General features: G+C 37.3%; 1 protein-coding gene across 1 annotated transcript; it reads right to left on the bottom strand.

Annotated features, from left to right (window-relative positions):
• Window positions 1-12,639: 12,639 nt before the first annotated feature.
• LOC123393500 (T-complex protein 1 subunit delta-like) lies at window positions 12,640-14,457 on the bottom strand. The gene has a single exon (XM_045085588.1). The coding sequence runs from the start codon at window positions 14,455-14,457 to the stop codon at window positions 13,573-13,575; it is 885 nt and encodes a 294-aa protein (XP_044941523.1). The 3' UTR covers window positions 12,640-13,572.
• Between the last annotated feature and the right edge of the window lie 3,577 nt (window positions 14,458-18,034).

Raw genomic sequence — 18,034 nt, 5'->3', positions numbered from 1 at the left:
CTACACTAAGTGAAATATATCAGACAAAGACAAATATCATATGATTTTATTTATATGTGGAATCTGAAAAAAAAGTAAACAAAAGACTCTTAATTTCATGGAATAAACTGGTGGTTGCCAGAGGGGAAGTGGTGGAGCAATGGATAAAATAGATAAATGGCATTAAGAGGTACAAAATTCCAGTTATAAAATATATTAGCCATGGATAAAAAGTACAACATAGGGAATATAGTCAATAATATTGTAATAACATATGACGAGAGATGGTGACTTCATTTATTGTACTTATCATTGAGTAAGGCATAAAATTATTGAATTGATATGTTGTATACATGAAACTAATATAACATTGTATGTTAATTATATTTCAATAAAAATTAAGAAAAGATTAAAAATTAAAAAAAATATATAGACAATTCAACTCAGGAAAGCAATGCATAAACAAAATGGGAAGTTCAAGAGAGAGATACAAATCATAAAAACAAACCAAACAGATATTCTCAAGTTGCAGAATACAATGAATGAAATAAAAATGAATTAAAAATCTTCAAAAGCAAGCTTAACCAAGCAGAAAATAGAGACTGTGTGCTTGAAGACAGATATTGTCAAGAGAAATCATCCAATCAAAAAGAAGAACAAAAAGTGAGAAAGCATGAATAAAACCTACGTGAATTATGGGCCATGATAAGTAAAATAACATGAGCATTGGGGTGCTTGGGTGGCTCAGTTGGTTAAGAGACTGCCTTGAACTCAGGGAATGATCTAGAGTCCTGGGATTGAGTCCCACATCAGGTTCCCTGCTTGGTGGGGAGCCTACTTTTCTCTCTTCCTCTGCCCGTCTCCTTGCTCATGCTCTCCCCTTCAAATAAATAAATAAAATCTTAGAAAAAAGTAACATTAGCATTATGAGAGTCTCAGAAGAAGAATGAGAGAAAGGGGCAGAAAACCTATTTAAGTAGACTTTCCAAATCTGAGGAAAATATGGCCATCCAGGTCCAAAAATCCTAAAGATCCCTAAACAAATAAAACCCAAATGAATATTGTACAATATATTTTATAATAAATCTTAAAAATGAAAGGCAAAGATAAAATTTTGAAATCAGTAAGAGAAAAAGGACTTATTACATACAAGGGTGACACAATAAGGCTATCAGCAAATTTCTCTGCAGAAACCTTGCAAGCCAAGAAAGATACATTCAAGGTCCCCAAAGATGAGGGGACAACAAGCCAGTAATAATTTACCCACCAAAGTTGTTTTTCAAAAATGAAGGAGAGATTTAAAAAAACTCCCAATCACAATCTAAGGGAATTTAGTTTTCACTACTAGACCTGCCTAATAAGAAATGTTAAAGAGAGTTCTTCAAGCTGAAAAAAAAAATATATATATATTTATATATATATATATATATACACTCATTAGTAACATGGAAACGTAAAAGTGCGAAACTAACTGATAAAGGTAAGTATATAGTCAAATTAAAATAGTCTAAGACTGTTTTTATGGACAATATGGCGGGAAACTAGGAGGAGGCGTCATTTCAATCTGTACTCTAAAGTGAGCTGATTACCTACCTAGGAACTCTGATCACCCATGAAATCAGCCTGAGATTAGAATTATACACTTCTGCAACTCTACGGGGGCAGAAGATTCCAGTGGGCAGGTAAAGTGGAGTGTGAACATTGGACTGATATCGGGAGATAAACAAAAGGGGGAAGGAGCCACCAGAAGTGACCCATTGGAAAGTAATACCCCAATAGGAGAGTGCCCTGTGACCAGCACTAACTTGAAGTCTGGTTGAAAGCACTCAAAAAGAGCAAAGGGTTGTGGGGGGAAATTGTGGGAATTGGGGCGGTTGGTGACAGGTGCTTAAGTCCTAGGACCCAGGACAACCTCCCCTGGCACTGAGCCAGAGAGAGTGCAGCAAAGAAACCAAGTCTTGGTCCCTGAGCCTCGAGTGTGCCTCAGAGTGCACGGGGTCTGGCTCCTGTGAGGGGCTGGGAGCCTTGCCAGCCAGCAGAACCACAGCCCCTTGCACTCTCCATGCATGCAGACCATGCAACCAGAGTCTGAGTCGCACCTCACACCCTCCCCTGAAAGAGTTGCATGCAGGCACCAGCCGGGGCTCTTGGACCTGGAGAGTCTGAGCACTCCCATCCCAGGCCAGTGGGAAAATCTCAGTGTGCTATCAGTGCTTGGGACCTCTCTGGTGGTCTGGAGCTGCCCAGACAGCCTCTGCTGTCATAGTTTTAGGTACAAGCAGGAGCACCTGTGTCCCCAGGGACCGTGAGATTGGGAACGTACTCTGCCAGTGGCCAAGGGGGAATTTATGTGCTCTGGAGGACCCAGAGGAGAACACACTGAGGTTTTTCTCTGAGAGGGAAGTCTGGGTGCAGTTTGCTCTCCTCTAAACCTCCAAAAACCATCCAAAGCCAACAAGGCGAGAGAAAACAAACAAACAAATAAAAAAACCTCCAGAGAGCAAAAGCCTGAAAAACCAGTTTCCTCAGAGCCCACCCCATTGATGGGGGTGGGAGGACTTAACTCAGGGAACATCATTGACTGCAGGCCCCTCCCCCAGAAAGCCAAAAAAAAAAAAAAAAAAAAAAAGACAAGAGAACAACCACTACTACTTCATATATACAACCTTTATTTTTAATTCGTTCCCACTATTCTGGTTCATTTTTTTTAACTTGCTTACCATCCCAGTGAGATGTCCAGTACATCAAATTCCATAACAACCTTTTAAGTTGAACTTTTTGATGCATATACCTGTTTTTCTTTTGCTTTTCTATATTTTAATTTAATTTTAGATTAGTTTATTCTTTTTTATTTTAATTTTTAAATATTCATATAGGGTTAAACTTTAAGGTAATCCCCTTTCCCCAATCAATGCTACCCCTATAGGTAAATGAATTTTTAATCCCCCTCTCTCTCAGAAAAGTTGAGTCCTTTAACAAAGATATTAAGATACATCCAGGAAGAATCAAAATAACCTTCCTCGCTCACACTGAGAATTTATAACCACTCTCCCATCTTTTTCTTTCACCAGTGTTTCTGTGTATTTGTGTTTGTCCTGGTAGCATATAAATCCTTACTTAGGGTTTCTTTTGACGAGGTTCTTTTTTTGTTTTGTTTATATATAGACAGAGATTTTTTTTTCTCTTGTCATCTACTTTTTAAAAAGATTTTTATTTACTTATCCGACAGACAGAGATCACAAGTAGGCAGAGAGGCAGGCAGAGAGGGAGAGGAGGAAACAGGCTCCCTGGCAAGCAGAGAGCCTGATGTGGGGCTCGATCCCAGGACCTCGGGATCATGACCCGAGCCGAAGGCAGAGGCTTTAACCCACTGAGCCACCCAGGCACCCCATCTTGTCATCTACTTTTATCAGTCTTTTGTTTTTCTGTTTTTGTTTCTGTACTTCAAAAATCTTACCTTTGGTCCCATTTGGGCTGGGCCTTCTCTTTTATTTTATCTTTTTTTTTTATTTCCTCTCTCTCTCTCTCTCTCTCTTTTTCTTTTTCCTTTTTTCTTTCTTTCTTTTTTCTTTAGTTTTGGTGGGGACTCTTGATTGCTCAGAAGCATTCCAGGGCACACCTTGCCTGCACCACAGTAGACACATTCAGCAACATTCGTTCAGCCATCTCTCACCAAAATGACTAGGAGGAGGAATGCCCAACAGAAGAAAAATTCAGAGGGTGGGCCTTCTGCAACAAAGCTAATGGTTATCAACATAGACAATATGTTGGAAAGGGAATTCAGGCTAACAATTATCCAGGCAATAGCTAGGTTGGAGAAAGCCATGGAAGACCAAATGGAATTGGCAGAACTGAAAGCCACCAGGGATGATGTTCACAATGCTCTCAATGAGTTCCAATCTAATCTAAATTCTCTATAAGCTAGGGTAACTGAGACAGAAGATAGAATTAGTGATCTGGAGGACAGAGAGAAAGGATCAGGAGGAAGCCTGGAATAAATACCTTAGAAACCACAAAAACAGAATCTGGGAAATAAATGATGCCATGAAACATTCCCATGTCAGAATTATTGGAATCCCGAGGGGGAGGAGAAAGAAGTAAAACTAGAAGATACAGTGGAACAAATTCTCCATGAAAATTTTCCCAATCTTGCGAATTGAACCAGTGTTCATGTACTAGAGGCAGAAGTACATTTATAAAACTCTTACAGATTAATTTGGTCAGTGCTGTCTTTTTTTCTTAGGAAATTTGTCAAAGAGTTATCCTATAATATGGCATAAATACAGATATGTAGATATTTATGGTTAGAAACATTGTTATCTTTGACTATGCCTCTTCCTATCTTCAAGCCCACCTCTTACTGAAAAATAAATGCATAAAACTCTCTACTAAAATTCTTTCCAAATAAGATTGAGATTTTTTTCTTTTTCAGTATTTACAAATTTTAACTTTCCTTTTGAGAGAGCTTGCATGTAATTTCTTCCAAAGAACTTGGTGGTGGAGGTACAGGACTTCTATGAAGGATGCTCTAATGGGATGAGCTCCAGGGGCTCTGCACATAGAAGAAGGAAGGAAGGAAGGAAGGAAGGAAGGAAGGAAGGAAATGTTTAACCATGATTTTAAGGAAGTTTGAAACAGCATAGCCTACATTGATTCCAGTTGCTAAATATATAAATGTCAAGGTAGCTCCAGGCTACCTACATTTATAAGATTCTTATAAATGACACATAAAAAATGGTATTGCTAAAAAAATACAAATGCTTACTGATAGTGACAACTGAGCAAGCTTATCTCACATTTCTGTTATCTATCATTTATCTATTATCTATCAAATATCTACTTATCTATCTATCATCTATCCATCATCTATTTATCTCTGATGGAGAATGGCTTACTGAAGGAGATATAGAAATGGAAGATTTACTTCGGCTGTCACTCTAAGCATTAAGTGACTTTTCTATCCAAAATAATTAAATATAAACTCCCCTTCCCATTGTTATGGTGTGGAAAACATACCCAGAGAAAACACAGTTGACAAAAGTAACTCGGACCGAATTTTGAGAGCTGCAGCCTCAAATAGTGACAGCATACAGCAGAGAATTTTGGAGGGAAGCTAATATATACAAATCAATTTTTAAATAGTTGGTACTTAAAGACTATACTTTGCATTAACAAAGAATAAGTTGTAATAATTATGGGCATTGAAACAAGATATTGGCATTTTATCACAGATATGAGGCATATACCAATGTATCCAGACCAGATCTACACAAAGCTTATTCTTATAGCCACACTGGTTATGTGTGGACACATAACTTTGTGACATGGCCATTTTGATGGAGCCACATTGAAATCAAGGGTATTTTTATATTGCTACTTTGATAGAGCTATTTTGATAAGGAGAAATTTGATGCAGACTATAAAACATTATACTTTCTGATTAAAAAAAAGATTAATATGTGAAATATGTACCATGACTCATTCCTAAGTTTCAACTCAGGTCCTCAACCACTTCTGGGGAGTGGGGAATCTTGGACTGGTAATAATATCAGAGATGAGATAAAAATTAGGTATTTGGAAAGATGAACTGATATAAAGTAGAAGAATGAGATGTACCCATTATTTCTCCTCTGTTGCCTAATTATATTTCTTTTGTCTTTGGACCTTCCTCTTCTGCTTTCTTTTTGTGGTCTTCTTTAAAATAAAACAAAAGACCACAAAAAAAAGAAGAAAACCATGACTTTTGAAAGTGTGATTTCTATGAAGCTTGAAAACAAAGCTTCACTTGTGTCTATATCCAGTCCCTCTGGTCTTTGATCCTGGATGTCACAGTAGTCAGAATCAAGGGTTCCTGATCATTCCACACATCAGGTCTTAAAAGGGCTACCTTTCTTTCCATTGTGGATCTAAGTTCATAAGTCCAGGTCTCTTTCTTCAGCAAGCAAGAGAGAATAGTATTTCTGATGTGACGAAAAGAGGCTTATCTAAAATTTGGCCTTGGAAGTCATAAACCAGATTCTCTAGCTTCAGCAGTGTGGATATACTGGGAATAATACCATAGAAAAAAGTAGGGGGGGGTCTCAACATGTAGATGGACTTTTATGTACTTCTCATTTTCCCAGTTTTGGTTTAATTTAAAGCCATTAATGCAGACCCAGCCCTTGGTTCAACTAGGTAAATGTCAAAAAGTATTTTAGGTAGAATGTAAGGGTAGAAAATTATAGAGTAGAAGACAGGGCCACACTGACAGTGTGAGATTATTTTTGAGACCTAAAGGTACTGGTGATGGTAGTGGTTATAGCAGTGTGGCATTCTACTCTGATGAGCACATGGGGATCCAGAAAGAACAGCAACGAACTACAGAAGACAGTTTTCTCCAGAGTCAGTAACTTATCAAACCCTTGAGGCAGGGTGATAATTTAGCGTATTGTACAAATCAGAACACTAAGGTGTATAATGGGGACTGTTAATGTTTACATTGGAACAACCAATAGAAAGTGGGACTATCCTGATCACTCTATTTCGAAGTCACTGTTTTGAGACCCATAGCTGAGCCTCTTAATCTTTTTCAGAAACACAGTCAGTGTGGCTTTCACTTTCTCCATCAAAAGTAATTCCTTTTCCATAGTTTGTTTAAGAAAATCTTGAAATATCCTATCTGGTATTACATAAGCAAAATAATTAATTCCATTATTCAGCACCTGTAGTAAGATTGATGATGTGAGAGTGTGAGACAGATGTGTTCAGTGGAACATTAAGCCATGGTCTAACATGACAATTTCAAAAGACAAAGAAAAATCATGTGGATGGCTCCATTAAAACATGATAAGGAAAATCAGCAGATTCACATTTGAATTCATGATCAAAGAACAAAACATCATCTGAGGATTGGGAAAAGTAAAGAAATCAACAGAAGTTTCTGGAGCTCTCTGATGACATTCCAACAAGCAAAAAAAAAAAAATGTGTGCAGGAATATACACAAAAGGTCCATCTAATCTGGCTGGACTGCCTGACTAGGTGCCCATGTATTGGAATTCAAACAAATCAGTTCTCCTTTCCAGTGTCAATAAAGTTTTTCCAATTGTTATAGATTAAGGCTCAATTTAGGACAGCGTTACCAGGAATCAGGAGTAGACTGCACCACAGGGGACTGGATCTGATTTTTTCAGATGAACTTCAGGTTTGAAAATATGTGATAAAAATTTTTGTAAAGGGTCTGATAGCACTGCCTAACCATACTACAATTCATTAATTTATTAATACTCCTATTCTCTAAGACAATTCTTTCACCACACCTTCTCTCCACAAACCTCCAACTTCTCCTCCATCTCCTTTATTCTCAGTTGATGATCTTACTTTTTATTTGACTAAGAAAATACAAATTATTACAAAGGACTATTTTTATCTTCCCACCACCAAATTACCAACCTACTTCCCTCTGTATCAATTAAATCTATTTGGATAAAGTATCTGTGCTTGTGTGAAAAACCAACTCCTCTAAATGTGCTCAGGATCCTTCTACTTCTGGCCCTCTCAGGACTTTATTTATGTAATTATTCCCATTCTATCTTGTAGTACAACTTTTATTCTTCATTACTGGGTCATCCTTTTTGATATATAGACTTTCATTACAAAACAAATAAAAATAAAAAAACTTAACTCCACATTATCTCCCAGCTACTACCTCATTTTTCCGCTTTCTGTCACTATAGAAAATTTCAAAATAAATTTGTCCACCCTTATTGTAGCCACTCCCTAACCTCTCTTTCACTTGTCAATCCATGCCAGGCTTGTTTCTATGGCCATTACTCTGCTAAAACAACTCTTGTCAAGGATATCAACCACCCCATGTTGCCAAGTCCAAAGTTATTTCTCTCTTCATCTGACTTTTCTTGCAGTATCATTAAATAATAGAATTAAATATAGTTGGTTATTCCCTAATTCTTGAAATACTTTCTTTTCTCTCTTTGCTCCCATGACACCACACTCTCTTTTTGCTCCTATTGCTTTATGTGATCTGTCCCAATTCCTTTTGCTGGCCCAGATGCTCCTTCATTACCTGATTACTAAATGTTGGAACACCTGAGGTCTTGTTACTAACCTCTCTTTTTCTCTGTATCTACACTCTGTCCATAAGTCCAGTAACATGACTTTAAATAGCACCCATATCCCGATGACTATCAAATTTCTATTTCTACTTCAAAATTGTTTCCTGGGATCCAGATTTATATCTTGCCTACACAAGACTTCCACTTGGGTATTTAGTAGGTGTCCCCAACTAACCATTTCAAAAAAAAGATTTCATCCCTACCCCCACAAAACACCCCTCTTCCTCCTCCAGTGTTCCCCCTTCATTCAGCTACTTAAACCAGAATTTTTGGTCACACTTAGTTTCTCTTTTTCCCTTATGTCCCATGTCCAATCTATCAGTAAACATTACACTTCTAAAATAGATTACTTCTTTTTCTTTCCACTGTCAATTTCTAGTCCAAGATATCAATACATTTCTCTTAGAATTCTGTCAGATTTTTAACTTTTCTCTCTCCTTCCAGTTGTGGAACCCAGAAAACCATTCTCTGCACAGCATTCAGAATCATTCCTGCAAAGAAAGCCCTCTAATGTGATTTTCCACTGAGCCGGCAATAAAACTAAACATCTTAACAATATCCTACAAACTTGCTCTTGCTGCTTAGTTCTTTCCCTGGATTTTTTTTTTTTTTTGACAGAAAGAGAGGAGCAGAGAGAGGAGGAGAGAATTGTAAGCAGACTCTATGCCCAGTGTGAAACCCAACATGGAGCTCAATCTCACAACTTTGAGATGATGGCCTGAGCCAAAGTCAAGAGTCATACTTAGCTGATGAGCCACACACGTGCTTCTTTCCCTGACTTTCTGTACAAAGGGTTTTGCTCAAATTTCAGTCTCAGTTCAAATATTATCTCTTCAAAGAGTCTTCCCATCTAACATTGTCCACTTCCAAGTCGCATCACCCTGTTTTCTGTACCTTTATAATTTATCACAATCTAAAATTATCTTATTTGCTTCCTTATTTGTTAACTGTCTGCCTCCTCTCCCTCCCCACAATGGAAAATCCATGAGAATAAGACTTAATCTCAGATACCCCTGTATCCACAGGGTATACAACAGTTCCAAGCAGATAGTAGGCAATAATTTTTTGTTGTTGTTGGCTGGATGAATGAATGATGATGTCTAATAAACACTACTGAGTGTGGTTCTATGCTGAGGGCCAAAGGGAATAATATTGGTTTCTTCTAATATGGAGACTGCACTCCCTTTGTTATAATCCTATACTTTAATGGCCAATTCATGTATTTATCTTGAAAGAATACTAATCCCAGATGAGGAATAGTCTGAAAAATAAATAAGGCATAATGAGTTTTCAATCCGAACCAGCCTACTGTTTATGCAGGATGCTTTATATCTCAATCATTCTGCCTGACTACCTGTTGATACCTTTGTGTCCTCATAAGGAGAATAAGAATGAGAAATAAAATTTGGTTCTCAAGCTCATCAATTTGTCTTCCATTAGCAACTTTAATCAAAAGCTAGTAGCAGAAAAAATACTGTGAAGGGGAATTTGATTATTTTCTAGAGATAAACTATATACACATTTCCTCTTGCCTCACTTCCTGATCAAAACAAAAGATATTTAGATATTGAATATTTAAGATCTAGTGAATATGGGTAACACATCCAGGAAATACATGAGTCAAAGAAGTGGAAGAAAGGGAAAGAAACAGGTAGTCTTCAATCCTTTACTCTCGGGTTACTACAATAATCAGAAAGAAGCTGTTTCTTTTCCTGCTTCTGCCTCCAAATAATAGCTTTGTTTACCAAAATTAGACTCTTTTTGAACTCTTATGGATCCTCTGTAAAGTGAATATTTACTTTCTTAATGTTCTTTAATTCATACTAGGCTGGCCTGGGAACTTAGAGAAAAGTTTCACATCCATGATTTTAAAAAATCCATAAATATTATAGAAAGTACATATAAATGGAGCAAAAATAACTCATTGTAACCACAACCATAAGACAGATCAAGTATGTCTCTACACAATTCTCCTTGATTCCAACTCTAAATTGGTTTACTAAGTTCTTTTCTTTTCTTTCTTTCCCTGTTCTTTTCTTTGTATTACAGTTTATTTCTATCACTAGTCACAATTGTGACATTTTCCTTAATTTTGTTTAACTTCTTTAATGTTTTCCCCCATTATATTCTAAATGGATAAAGTGGGCACATATGTTGGTCATCTATTAATTTGTAGGATCTTGTACTCACAGGCAAGGTACTAGGAGGGCATAAAAATGAATGTGGTAATATCGTTCATCAAAGACCTCACAAACTAATAGGAAGAAAAGTATTTTTTTTTTAAAGTCAGCAATACTAGATTGAGTCTCAAGTTATAATCAAGACTTGAAAATATATGAAATTAGCAGAGAGGAAGGTCATTTTAAAAACTGTAAAATCAGGAAGGATTTGTGAAAAGAAATGCTGAAGCCAAGGTAGGAAGACTGAGTTCACATGGACTAAAAAGAAGAAAACTACATGCAAAGCAGAACAAAATATAATAAATAGAATTTGCAAAGAGGAAGAAAGCAGGAGAGAACAAAAATTTAAAGATATTGTTTGGTTGTCTTTGGACCTCCATTGCTTTTGATGTAACATTTTATTGCCTCTGCCTACTTCAAGTTTTTACTTTAATTTTTGGTTTTCAGCAGTTTAACCATGATGTACTTAGGTGTAGTTTTCCTCATGTATATATTGCTTCGAGTTTGCCCAGCTACTGGTAACTGTAAGTGTGTTTGCAACAATTTAGTGAAATTCTGATACGTTATTTCTCCAAATATTTTTTTCTGTCTCCATCTCTCTGTTATTCCAAGTCTTTGTAAGCTAGACTGACATCTTATAGCCCTTTTTTCCCCTGTTTTTAGGTGAAACAATTTCTATTGACCTATCATGTTCACTGACACTTTATTTTTCCATTTGTATTTTGCTGTTGAGTCTATTTAGTTCTGATTAACAATTAGCAAGGCAGAGAGGCAACTTAAGTGTCCATTGATAGATGAATCAATAAAAATTATCTATCTATCTATATATTATATATATAATATATATAATATCTCTTATATACATAGTGGAATATTACATGGCCATAAAAAAGAATGAGTTCTTGTCATTTGTGACAACATGGATGCACCTAGAAGATATTATTACAGTGAAATAATTCAGAGACAAACATGATATGATTTCACTTATATGAGGAATCTAAAAATCAATCCACATTAAGATATCACCTTACACCAGTTAGAATGGCCAAAATTAACAAAACAGGAAACAACATGTGTTGGAGAGGATGTGGAGAAAGGGGAACCCTCTTCCACTGTTGGTGGGAATGCAAGTTGGTGCAGCCTCTTTGGAGAACAGTGTGGAGATTCATTGAGAAATTAAAAATAGAACTTCCCTATGACCCTGCAATTGCACTCCTGGGTATTTACCCCAAAGATACAGATGTAGTGAAAAGAAGGGCCATCTGTACCCCAATTTTATAGCAGCAATGGCCACAGTCGCCAAACTATGGAAAGAACCAAGATGCCCTTCAACAGACGAATAGATAAGGAAGATGTGGTCCATATACACTATGGAGTATTATGCCTCCATCAGAGAGTATAAATGCCCAACTGTTGTAGCAACATGGACGGGACTGGAAGAGATTATGCTGAGTGAAATAAGTCAAGCAGAGAGTCAATTATCATATGGTTTCACTTATTTGTGGAGCATAACAAATATCATGGAGGAAAAGGGGTGTTAGAGAGGAAAAGGGAGTGGGGGTAAATTGGAAGGGGAGGTGAATCATGAGAGACTATGGACTCTGAAAAACAATCTGAGGGGTTTGAAGTGGTGGGGGTGTGGGAGGTTGGGGTACCAGGTCGTGGGTATTGTAGAGGGCACGGATTGCATGGAGCATTGGGTGTGGTGAAAAAAATAATGAATACTGTTTTTCTGAAAATAAATAAATTGAAAAATTTATTTTAAAAAAAGAAAATATAAAATAAAATAAAATAAAATATCAATACAAGTGAAAAAAACAATAAAGCAGAAACAAAGATTGCAGTCTGTTCTCCAGAAAGCCCTCCAGACCACACCGACTCCATTCTGCCTTTGCTATATCCAAAAGGTTTTGAACAGATGTCTTTTCATTCTCATTAGTTTCCATGAATTTTATAAATTCTTCTTTAATTTCCTGGTTGGTACATTCATTTTTTAGTAAGATGCTCTTTAGCCTCGAAGTGTTTGAGTTCCTTCCAAATTTTCTCTTGTGATTGAGTTCAAGTTTTAAAGCATTGTGGTCTGAAAATATGCAGGGAATCATTCCAATCTTTTGGTACCAGTTGTGACCTGATTTGTGACCCAGAATGTGATCGATTGTGGAGGAGGTCTAGGTGCACTTGAAAAGAATAAATATTCTGGTTTTTTAGGATGGAATGTTCTGTATATACCTGTGAAGTCCATCTGGTCCAGTGTGTCATTCAATTTCTTCATTTTCTTGTGATATTCTGTGCATAATTATGCTTATTTTGCAATGAGAGGGGTGTTAAAGTCCCCTACTGTTATTGAATTATTATCAATGAATTTCTTTTCTTTTTTTTTTTGAAACAAAACATTTAATATTTTAATTAAGTTTTGTCAATACAATTTTAAGCAAGTGCCATTGGAAGACCAGGCCCAGGAATTCACAAAGGAAACAATCTTCCAAACAGCAAGGAACACCAAGGTGATCTTCCACTCCAGAAGCAATTTAGGGACCACAGTGGTGCCAGCCGGCCAGTGTTCATCCAATTACCGAGTGTTTACCACATCATCAATTTTCAGAATGCTCCAGACAGTTTCAGTTGCTAGAGTCAGTGCACTGACTGAAACCAACAAAGGCTGGACAACCAGTTCCTCCAAAATGTTGGAAATACCACCCTTTCGGACATTAATGCCGGTAGTTTTTTCTCCTTGGGCGTGCCGGTTTCTCAGTTCTGTTACTGTAGAAATGAGATTCAGGCCAGCATTTTCAGCTAGTGTAGATGGAATGACTTCCATAGCATCTGCAAAAGCACGAACACAGTAGGATTCCATGCCACTCAATGTTCGTGAATATTCAGTTAACCGTAGGGCCAATTCTATCTCCAGAGCACCACCGCCTGCAATAAGAGCTCTCTTCTTCACTAAACAGCGAATAACACACAGGGCATCATGAATGGAGCGCTCAGCTTCTTCAATCACCAATTTGTTAGATCCATGGACAACAATTGTAACTGTTTTTCCAGGGCTTGTACAGCCTGTAATCTTGAGTAGTTTGCCAGAACCATTTAAATTGACCTCCTCAGCTAACTCAGCTGATCCCAACATGTCGGCAGTAAATTGGTCAATATGAGCAACTGGCTTGGTTCCAATTGTCTTACAAATGAATTCGATGTCTTCTCTTTCAATATCCTTAACCACCATAATCTTCATTTTGTTCAGGAAATGTAATGCAAGATCACTAAGAGCATCTCTCAGAATAGACTTCTGTATGAGAAGGACATTTCATCCTGTTTTTTTAATTTGCTTCACTAAATTGAGAATATAGGCTCTCTCCTCCCGCAGCACTCGGTCCATCTGGACATAGTCAGAAACTACTATTTGATTATCCATATCTGTTTTGGGAGCAGATAAACAAAATTGAATAAGTCCAATCTTAGCCTTTTCAACTCTGGTTATGCCAGAATTTGCCACCTTTTGAGTAAGTACCAGCCCTTCCACCAGCTCACAGTCATCAATTGTGCCACCAAGTTTCTTAACAATTTTAATGTCTCTAAGATCTACACTAATAGCTGTGGCTGGATCAATCACTTTCATCACTGCATTTACACTCATTGGAGAAAGCAGACTTGAATACTGAGAGACAACCTTTGAGTTCAGGGACGTGGTAGCACTATTTAATAAGGTTTCTCTGTCACTCAGTTCCACAGGTCGAGACATGTCAGTCAAGATTTCTATACCCTTTTCCAAAGCCTTCTGGAATGACTCAGAAATGATGGTTGGATGAATCCCTTTTTGAAGAAGCTTGGTACAGGAATCTAAGAGAGAGCCAGCAATGATGACTACTGATGTGGTACCATCTCCTGCTTCTATATCTTGTGCCTTAGACAGCTCCACCAGCATTCTGGCTGCTGGATGTAACACTTGCATTTGTTTCAGAATGGTGGCTCCATCATTTGTAATGGTCACATCGCCTTTTCCATCTTGAATCATTTTGTCCATTCCTTTTGGTCCAAGGCTTGTTCTAATAGCATCAGCAACAGCTTTGGCTGCCGAGATGTTGCTGAAGCGGATTTGGGCCGGCTTGTCGCGGTCCTGATAGGCGCTTTTGCTGCGGCCGCCGGCAGTCCCGGCTGGCGCCCCGGTTTGGGGTGCCATGTTCTCCGGCATGGCAAACTTGGCTGGGTCTGCGTGGGCTCGCGAAGGACGGATGGACCCGGATTCCAGCTGGCCTAGACTAACGGAACGCGCCCACCGCCTTCACGAAGCTTCCAGAAAGCAGCGCAGACGCCGGGAGGAGGAGGTGGAGAGGGGGCCTGCCACGCGGCGCTATCAATGAATTTCTTTAAGCCTCTTTCTAATTGATTTATATAATTGGCTGCTCCCAAGTTAGGAGCATAAATATTTATATTTGTTTGATCTTCTTGTTGGATAGTCCCTTTAATTATGATATAGTGATGTTCTACATCTCTCATTACAGACTTTGGGTTAAAATCTAATTTGTCTAATATATGTATTGCTACTCCAGCTTTATTTTGATGTTCGTTAGCATCATAAACATTTCTCCACTCTTCATTTTCAATCTGGAGGTGTGTTTGGGTCTAAAATGAATGTCTTGCAGACAGCATATCAATGGGGCAACTTTTTAAATCCAATCTGATACCCTGTGTCTTTTGATTGGGGCATTTAGCCCTTTTACATGCAGAGTAACTTTCAAAAGATATTTAGTGCCATTTTATTACCTGTAAAGTCAGTTTGTAAAAAATGTCTCTGCTCCTTTTTGGTCTGCATTACTTTTGGGCTCTCTCCTTGCTTTAAGAATCCCCTTTAATATTTCGTGCAGGGCTGGTTTAGTGATCACAAATTCTTTTAGTTTATATTTGTTATCCAAGCTCCCCTACTATTCTGAATGTCAGCCTTGGTGGAAAAGTAATCTTGGCTGCAACTTTTTCTAATTTATTACACTGAATATATCATGCCAGTCCTTTCTGGCCTACCAGGTCTCTGTGGATAGGCCTTCTTTCGGTCTAATATTTCTACCTTTGTAGTTTACAGACCTCTTGTCCTGAGCTGCTTTCAGGATTTTCTCTTTGTCTCTAAGATTTGCAAGTTTCACTATACTATGTTGAGGTATTGACCCATATTTATTGATTTTGATGAGGGTTTTCTGTGCTTCTGGACTTGACTACTGAAGCATTATTTACAATAGCTAAATTATGGAATCAGTCTGAATCTCCAGCGATAGATGAATGGAAAAAGAAAATATGGTGTATATATATACATATATATATGTATATATACACATATATATATAGTATATATTGAGAATGATATGAGCTGAGGGTTTTTCACATATCACTTTTATGATGCTTTAGGTATGCTTGCTCTAACCTGATGTTGCTGAGGGTTTTTAAACGTGAATGGATGGTGTATATTGTCATGTGCTTCTTCTACATCTATTAAAATGATCTTATGGTTCTTACCCATTTTTTTTATTAATGTAGTGTGACACATTCATTGATTTGTGAATACTGAATCACACATGCAGCCCGAATAATTTCCACTTGCATGTTGTGACTGATTCTTTTAACGTACTGTTGGATTCATTTTGCTATTATTCCAATGAGAGTTTTGGCATCAATGTTCATCAGAGATATTAGCTTATAGTTCTTTTTTTTCTGTGGTATCTTAATCTGATTTTGGTATTAAGGTAATGCTGATCTCATAGGGTGAATTTGGAAGTTTTCCTTCCTTTTCTATTTTTTGGAATAGTTTCATAACAGGTATTGACACCTCTTTAAATGTTTGGTGAAGCCATTCAGACCTGGACTTATTTGTTGAGAGCTTTTTGATTACAGATCAGTTTCTTTGCTGGTTATTGGTCTGTTCAAGTTTTCTATTTCTTCCTGTTTCAGTTTTGGTAATTCATATCTTTCTAGGATTTATCCCTTGCATGATGTCCAATTTGTTGGTATATAATTTTTCATAATATTCTCTTATAATTGTTACTATTTCTGTGAGGTTGGTAGTTATTTCTCCTCTCTATTTTTTTAATTTTATTATCTTAGTTCCTTTCTATTTTCTTTTACAAATATGACGAGGGTTTTATCAATTTTGTTAGTTTTTTTCAAAGAATCAGTTCTTGGTTTCATTGTTCTGTTCTGGTTTTGTTTTTGTTTGTGTTTGTTTTTTATTTAGTTATTAGTTATTTTAGTTTCTATATCATTTATTTCTGCTCTAAACTTTATCATTTCCTTCTTTTGCTGATGTTAGGCTTTATTTGCTGTTCTCTTTCTAGCTCCTTATTTGTATAAAGTTTGGTTTGTTTATTTGATATTTTTTTTTCCCTTCTTGATGTAGGCCTGTATTACTATATACTTCCTTCCTAGGACTGCCTTTGCTGCATCCAAGAAATTTTGAACCATCATGTTTTCTTTTTATTTGCTTCCATGTATTTTTTATTAAATTTGTTCTTTTATTTCCTGGTAGACCCAGTCATTCTTTAGCAGCATGTTCTTTAACCTCCATATATTTGTAGTCTTACCAAATTGTTTTTTCTTGTGGTTGATTTCAAGTTTCATAACACTGTGGTCAGAATATATGCATGGTATGATTTCAGTCTTTTTGTACTTATTGAGGCCTAGTTTGTGATCTACTATGTGACCTATTCTGGAGAATGTCCTACTGCACTTGAAAAGAAATTGCTTTCTGCTGCTTTAAGATGAAATGTTCTGAATATATCTGTTAAGTCTGTCTGGTCCAGTGCATCATTCAAAGCCATTGTTTCCTTGTTGACTTTCTGCCTAGGTGATACTTATGATTGTTGTTTTAAATTCCCCTTCAGGAATGTTACTTATATTGGTTTGCTTAGATCTCTGGCTTATGAACTTATGAACTTATCTTGTTTTTTTCAGTTGGGATGAATTTCTCTGTCTTGACATTTTGTCTGAGAGTCTGCTTCTGTGTTTTAAAAAGCATATTATGTTGCTTTTCTTGATAGTAATAACTTTATGAAAAAGTTATTATATAGCATCTCAAGCCTCCCACCTCAGGGTGTGCCTCTTGTGTGTGCTGCATGTTCTGTAATGTTGTGTTATGGTTGGTCTATCTTTAGTCCAGTCATCTTTTTTGCTCTCTTTACCTTCAGTGGTTAGTGTTTTCTCCTTTCCCAGAATGTGGCAAGTTTTAACTAGGTGTACTCCAATCTGCTCTTTAAATGAGACCTGATACTACTTCCACTAGAACAGAAGCCCTACAGAATCTCTCGTTGGGAGAGGTGATGTGGGCAGGTGTTTTTGCTGGTTTTCTAGTGAAGGGGTCAGACATACTGGGATTGAGGCAAACTTGACTGAGAATGGCAATACAGCCAGAGTGCAGTCGTGTTGGACTTGGTGTAAGCAGATTAGGCAACCAGTGTCAGAACTTTGGTGCTTGCTTTATGTAAGTGGCTCTTGGTTTATGCTGAGGCATGGGTGGAGGGAAATGGCATCAGCCAGTTCCTTTTTCCCTGAAGAGGCATTTCCATCATGATGACTCTCAGGGAGGCACTGGGAGAAAAGAATACAATCTCCCCCACTGTGTGTCCTAGGCATTTTTCAGACCGCTATTTCCACACTGTGTGCTTCTGGGTTATTTGTTTGTCTTATCAACAAGAGCAGTGAGGTGCTCTCCAAACTCTATCCAACCCAAGTCTGCTGAGTTTTAAAACTCCAGGCTTTATGGACATAGATTTGGCAGGGGCCTTTAC

Source organism: Mustela putorius, unplaced genomic scaffold (genome assembly GCF_011764305.1).
Source record: "Mustela putorius furo isolate JIRA1106 unplaced genomic scaffold, ASM1176430v1.1 tig00000870_pilon_pilon_pilon, whole genome shotgun sequence".
In the NCBI taxonomy this organism is placed as follows: Eukaryota; Metazoa; Chordata; class Mammalia; order Carnivora; family Mustelidae; genus Mustela; species Mustela putorius.
This window is presented reverse-complemented; position numbering and strand designations above follow the sequence as displayed.